At 43.5% G+C, this 6000-nt stretch overlaps 1 protein-coding gene across 1 annotated transcript in view; it reads left to right on the plus strand.

Moving 5' to 3' along the window:
* SLC20A2 (solute carrier family 20 (phosphate transporter), member 2) overlaps positions 1 to 6000 on the plus strand; it is a 37733-nt gene that overhangs the window by 17361 nt on the left and 14372 nt on the right. The window contains exon 8 of the mRNA XM_009864510.1: positions 1203 to 1791. Coding sequence (XP_009862812.1) covers positions 1203 to 1791 — 589 coding nt within the window. The remainder of the gene's footprint in view (positions 1 to 1202; positions 1792 to 6000) is intronic.

Here is a 6000-nt window from a genome sequence, read left to right on the forward strand (position 1 = left end):
AACAGCTACAAGCAAAAATTACTTTCCTTTTTTTGCTTTACTTTGTATCCTTAATGGTGTTTCCATCCTTTTAAGCAGTGGAAAAATACAGAGAGCACAAATTGCTGATGTATGAAGGTTAAATTCAGCATAAAGATGATTAGCATACTACCACAGGAGATGAAAAGATTTGGGCTTTAGTTGACAAACATATGACCGTTTGGAGCGTGTCCACTAGAAAAATCTCACACATTGTGTTCTGAACGTATATTTACAAGAAGTAAGCTTGTGTGCAGAAAGCTCTTTTTGTTCTCTCATGTGGTGGGATTGCACCTCCTCCACTTAGCAGTCTGCTGACTTTGATATCACTTTGCTAACATCTACAGCCCTGTAATTTGGTTAATAAATGCCTTATATATTCAACTGATTCTTACAAAATCAAATAAGTCATGATGCGAAGCCCTTTGAGTGTGTGCTTCCAGTTTAAAAATAGCTAAAGCCAATTCTGAATGTTGCACAGTGGAAATCTGGGAAGTCAGGAGATAAAAAAGTTTCTTCAGAAACACTGCATTAGCTGTGACATATGTCCTACAGTGTGCACTAATGCTAAATATATGCAGAAGGAATAACTATCATCATGTTCATAGAAATAAGATAGACAAAATGTTGGAACAACTGAGGAAGTATTTCTGCAAAACATGAATTTTTTGGCTTTCTGGTATTTTTAATTATTTTTAAAAGTTATATAAATGTCTCTTAAACAGAGGTACTTCTGAAAAGCGACCACATATTCAGCATGAAACTACAGTAAAACACCTTTCCTGAAATCCTTATTATGCCTATTCTACATACACAAAACCTCAGAAAAAGTAGAGCTCATTTTATAAGGAAGAAATTCTATAGAAATTACTTTTTCAAAGAACCTGAGGATGTAACTTTCAAGTGTCACCCTTGAAAAGCCTATCTCAAGTGACTCACTGAAGGCGATACAGCGTGTCTTGGGGAGACCCAGCACTGGAACAAAGCTCTTTTTGCACAAACAATGAGAGAGTTTATTTTGCAGTGAATTGCATCTTGGCTCTTTCCCAGCCTGTATTGCAAATTGATCTTCTTTGTCCTGTACTCTCGAATTGCTGCCATTTTAGTGTGTCACAAAGTGGGAGGGAGGGAACTTCTGTGTTACTTTTCGTAAAATAAAAACTTTTACATCTCTGCCTTTTTAGGAAGGGCATTTTCGATGACTCACACCTCGGTGAAATCGCCAGTTTCCAATGGCACCTTCAGCTTCGATGGCCAGGTGAGGAGTGACGGCCACGTTTATCACACTGTGCACAAGGACTCAGGTTTATACAAAGACTTGCTCCACAAAATACACCTGGACAGGGCCACCGATGAGAGGCCAACTCAAGAAAACAACTACAAACTCTTACGACGCAACAACAGCTATACTTGCTACACAGCTGCTATTTGTGGCATGCCTGTGCATTCCTCCTTTAAGGCGGCGGATACGTCGACTCCAGAGGACAGTGAGAAGTTAGTAGGAGACACCGTTTCCTACTCCAAGAAGCGTGTTCGCTATGACAGCTACTCCAGCTATTGCAATGCGGTGGCTGAGGCAGAGATCGAGGCAGAGGAAGGTGGGGTGGAAATGAAGTTGGCCTCTGAACTCGCAGATCCTAACCGGCCCCCAGTTGATCCCGTGGAAGAGGATAAGGAAGAGAAAGACACATCTCAGGTCCACCTACTTTTCCACTTCCTCCAGATCTTAACAGCCTGCTTTGGATCCTTTGCCCACGGAGGTAATGATGTCAGGTAAGAGGATGAGATCTCGCAGGGTTTAAGTGCTTGGAGCAAGGTTTGCCACCTTGGCCGGTCGGAAAGCAGATTCATTTCTGCAGACAGATGACCATCAGGGCTGTTTTTTGCAAAGTTTGTGACACTGATGTCTGCAGTGCTTTCCAGCACTTGGGCTGCTCAGTCTAATGTTTATTTTCTTGTCGATGGTAACATCTTTTTCACTTGCTGCTAAGTAATTGTGCAGTAATTAGCTTTATTCATGTTTAATTGTGGCAAGCTTTGAGGCACTGAGACTCCCTCTGACATGCTAACCACCGTAAAGGCAAACAGGACAGTCTCAGCCCTGCAGAGTTCACAGGCTATCGTAACTGCAAGATCAAAGGTGGTCAGCAAATGAGAGGTATAGACTATTTTCATCATTAGATGAATTTCATGTCTTGTCACATTGTGAGAAGAGGCGCATGAAGAATGTCTTAATTTTGGTTGCTGCAGCCCTTGTGACTTCCCTTTGCTGAATCTTCTGCTTGGAGTTTTCCAGGGATCTAGGACCCTGCGAAACAGTGTATCACTAAATAGCCCAGAAACAACAAGCCTTAATTGATACCAAAATCCTAATGAAGTTCATAAACTGCATGTACACTTCTCCAGCTGCCACAATTCTCTTACCAAAATAAAGGGAGCTACCCTCAAGGAGCCCTGGGTGTATTCCTGTGCCCCATGCGGAGAGGGGACATGGGCTATGGCTCATCTCCAAGCACTCATTTAAGAAGCTTCCCATCTCCCAGCACAGTTCTAGTACATAGTACTCCCTAGAAGGAGTTTTATCCAGAGCCACTATCACCATTGAGTTGCTCCTTCAGTTTCAAAGAAGCCAGTGAGTTCACCCTCCAGTCATTTGGCTTAAGTGTGTCTTTCCTTTAATCCTATGGCATTAACATCATTTCCCAGGAATAAAGGAAAAGGGTCATCCATGTTCATACTGACTCAAGCAGTTGATAAAATCTCAAAGTTGATCTCAGAAAGGTTTATCTGCACCTTTTTCCACTCCGTCATCTGGTCAGACCCTCGTAAAACGGTGTCTCTTCACACATTCATGTGAAAACCTCTTTATTTTCCAAGGCTTAGCTCTGTTTTTTTCCACAAAGTACAAGATTTTTGACCAAAAGACATAAGATGTAGGCTCAGGATGGAGCATTTCATATCTTCCTTGTCGGCACTCACATTGCTAATCTGCTTATAAGAATGCTTTGTCTGCAGGGCCCTACTGCACCTTGCCGTGTTGGTGGCACATGGCTGAAGGGCAGTTGGAGTGTTTTGGCTCTGTCCCTGGGAACAGCGCCTATTTTTCCTTTAGGATTTGGCTGCACTGCCTCTTTGCTAGGCCTGGAGCAATACACTTGGTACTTAGTAGGCACATTTTCCTGTATCCTGATAAGGTCCCCTGAGAAATCCACTCAGAAGCTGCTTGTCGAAGCAACGATCCTTATTTGGGTCGTAGCTGGGGCTGTACTGAGCCCCCCTCCCGCTGAACCCTCACTGTGTCAGCCGTGCCCTGCCAGTGTCGGTTTCAGCATTTGCAGCGGGGCTTTGCAGTGTTCATAACTTTCATAGTCCTCCTTCGGCATCTGGACAAACACCATCCCACTCAGCAAGGAGAACGGTTGTTGCTCCTCGCTCTTGTCAGCCACCTGATTTAACTCGCAGCTCATCTTGAAAACACTTGCAAACATGTCTCTTCCTTCCCCATCCATCCAGCATCCTGGGAATTCAGAACAGGGCTTTTTGAAGAGCATTCTGTTCTCGCTCTTGTTATTAGTCCCTTTGTATCTGCAAGGATCTGGCTCCAGAAGGGAGACCAGGGTGCCCTCATCCTCTGAACTGGAGGGCAGTGGTCCATCTTTCTTTCCTCTCGGATGGTCTCTGCTGATGAGCACCTCTACTCTGAGCACACCGGGTAAGAGCAAGGACCTACTGAGGCTGGTACCTATGCTCTGCAAGTGGCCAGCAGCAAGTGCCAAGGAGAACTGTAGGAACAAGGAGAAACACTGCTGATATTTCATGTAGTGTACCCTGAGAAATACCACTACAGAAAGCTCACAGCCTACCCCAGTAGGTGCCTCTGCTCCTTTATTCCCTGTAGATGTGATGTCTATACATACCCCTCAAGGACTCAAATGTTTCTATGAGCATCACTTGCCTTTTCTTTAGGAGGCAAGGGTAGTAGAGTTTGTTACAAGTGATCTGTAAGGATGCAGTCGGTTCAGAAATCGAATTTGGTGTTGATAGAAGCTGGACAGGTTGAAAGACGAGGTTTAGACTCTGTGCAGTATGCTTTGTTGCATCTTACAGTGTAATTCCCCCAGATTTCTGCATTTGGTCTGGCTTGTTGCCTTGGCAATAGCCTTTCCTGAAAATTTATTTTTTTTTAGTGTTTTGCAGATCTCTACTTCTGTTGGTGATCCTACCAATTTTGACAGCAAGCATGTTTTTTTTATTAAATGCACTTTATTCCAAAATTTCTTCTTAAGCTGAATTCATGTAACTGCAAAACTGAAGAACAAGTCAGCTTCGTTTTGTCAAAGCTGGTAGAAACACAAGAAGATGGACATGAGTGTAGGACTGGGTAGGAACCCATCCTGACAATTGTACTGAGTTCCAGCAAAGCAATAAAAGTTAAAGACTTCTTTGTAGATCAAAAAGGTTGAGTAGATAAAACACTCTGGGAATGCAGATAACTATCCTGTGGATTATGTAGCAGAGACATTTTGCCAGTCTTTGACTAGCAGAGCAGAAGACTTCTTACTGGGCTATTGGCTCCTCTGCATATCGCATAAAGATCTGCAGAGCTCGGAAGGCAGCGTGTTGTTTGAAAACTAATGCAGTAGAACCTGGCTAGTAGCATGGCTTTCTGTCCACATTTTCATAAGCAAGCAAGCCATCTTCCACTGAAGGCTGCTGTCTTTTCATCTCCCTCCTTCATTTACTTTTCTTCTGCTCATTTTAGGTGCTGCTGTCAAGCTGCTTCTCTATTTTTTTTCTCAGCCATGAATCCTATCCTTAAAATCTCACTTTCCTCTGCATTTGATTTTAAATTCTTCACTCATATATTTAGGGCAGCACCTCCATTGTCCACATCTATTTCTTTGGACTTGTCTTCTAAATTTTCCTTCCCCATCCTGGAACTCACTCTCATCCCATGTGTTCTATTTATTTTCCATCAGACTGTTTGCTGGTATTCCTTGAAGGGACGGGAGCAGATAAGAGGAGCAAAAAGAGAAAAATTATATACTGATATGAAAATTAAAACCTGCAGGTAGTTAAATGAGTGACCTGTTTTTGAGCATATTTAAGCATGAGGTATACGGTACAGACTGAACTGTGATACAACTCAAAAACACTTTATAGAGCAGAAGTGTCCCATACAGTCTGGATAACACTTAAGTGGGCAAAAAGGAGATCTCTCTCATATCGTTGTCCAGGCTTTTCCCCTGGACCTGGAAGAGTTAAATCAGTATTTTGCCTTTGACTGCAGAACTATCAATAGGGATAGCTAGACCCAAGATGATGCTTTTTAGCATCATAACGATACGAGCCGTCTTTGCTATGGGAGCTGATGTTTGTTGCAGTCAGGGCTCTTGTTTAGGCTGACATCAGCAGGGATCCTGGCCGGGGCAGTAGTGCATTAAAAGAAAAAGTGAGTCATGGTAACTCCTTATTCGGGTGACTTTTTTGTTGAAACCATCCCCTCCTGCCCCCCTGCCGCAGAGCTTATATGTGCAGTGTCAAGGATGCTGGAGCCCTTCCAGGGCTGGGACTAACTGAGCCGGGCCGGGAGCCTTGTGACACCATCATGCACATGGGCTGAATGAAATCTAAAGAATTTTAAATCCTGACTAAATGTGTTGGGACAGAACCATTGAATAAAAAAATAAAATGTTGTTGTTGAACTTAATTAGCGGCGCCAAGTGAGCAGGTCCCACTGGCTCAGCACCGGAGCACAAAAGGAGCACGTCAGGTCATTGCAAGGACAATGGGAGAATAAAAAGGGCAGGATGGAAAAAAAGACCTGGGCCAGGAGCGTGACACGAGGAGAACTGCCAGCTTCCTAAATGCTTGTTCAGAGCCAGCTTTCCAGAGAGGCCAGGAGGCTGGGCTTTGTTGACCGATGGGGATTATATTCACCTACGGTTGAGTTGATCTGAGCTTATTTTCTGTAAACATAAG

This window comes from Apaloderma vittatum, unplaced genomic scaffold, assembly GCF_000703405.1.
Source record: "Apaloderma vittatum isolate BGI_N311 unplaced genomic scaffold, ASM70340v1 scaffold12262, whole genome shotgun sequence".
NCBI classification, from domain to species: Eukaryota; Metazoa; Chordata; class Aves; order Trogoniformes; family Trogonidae; genus Apaloderma; species Apaloderma vittatum.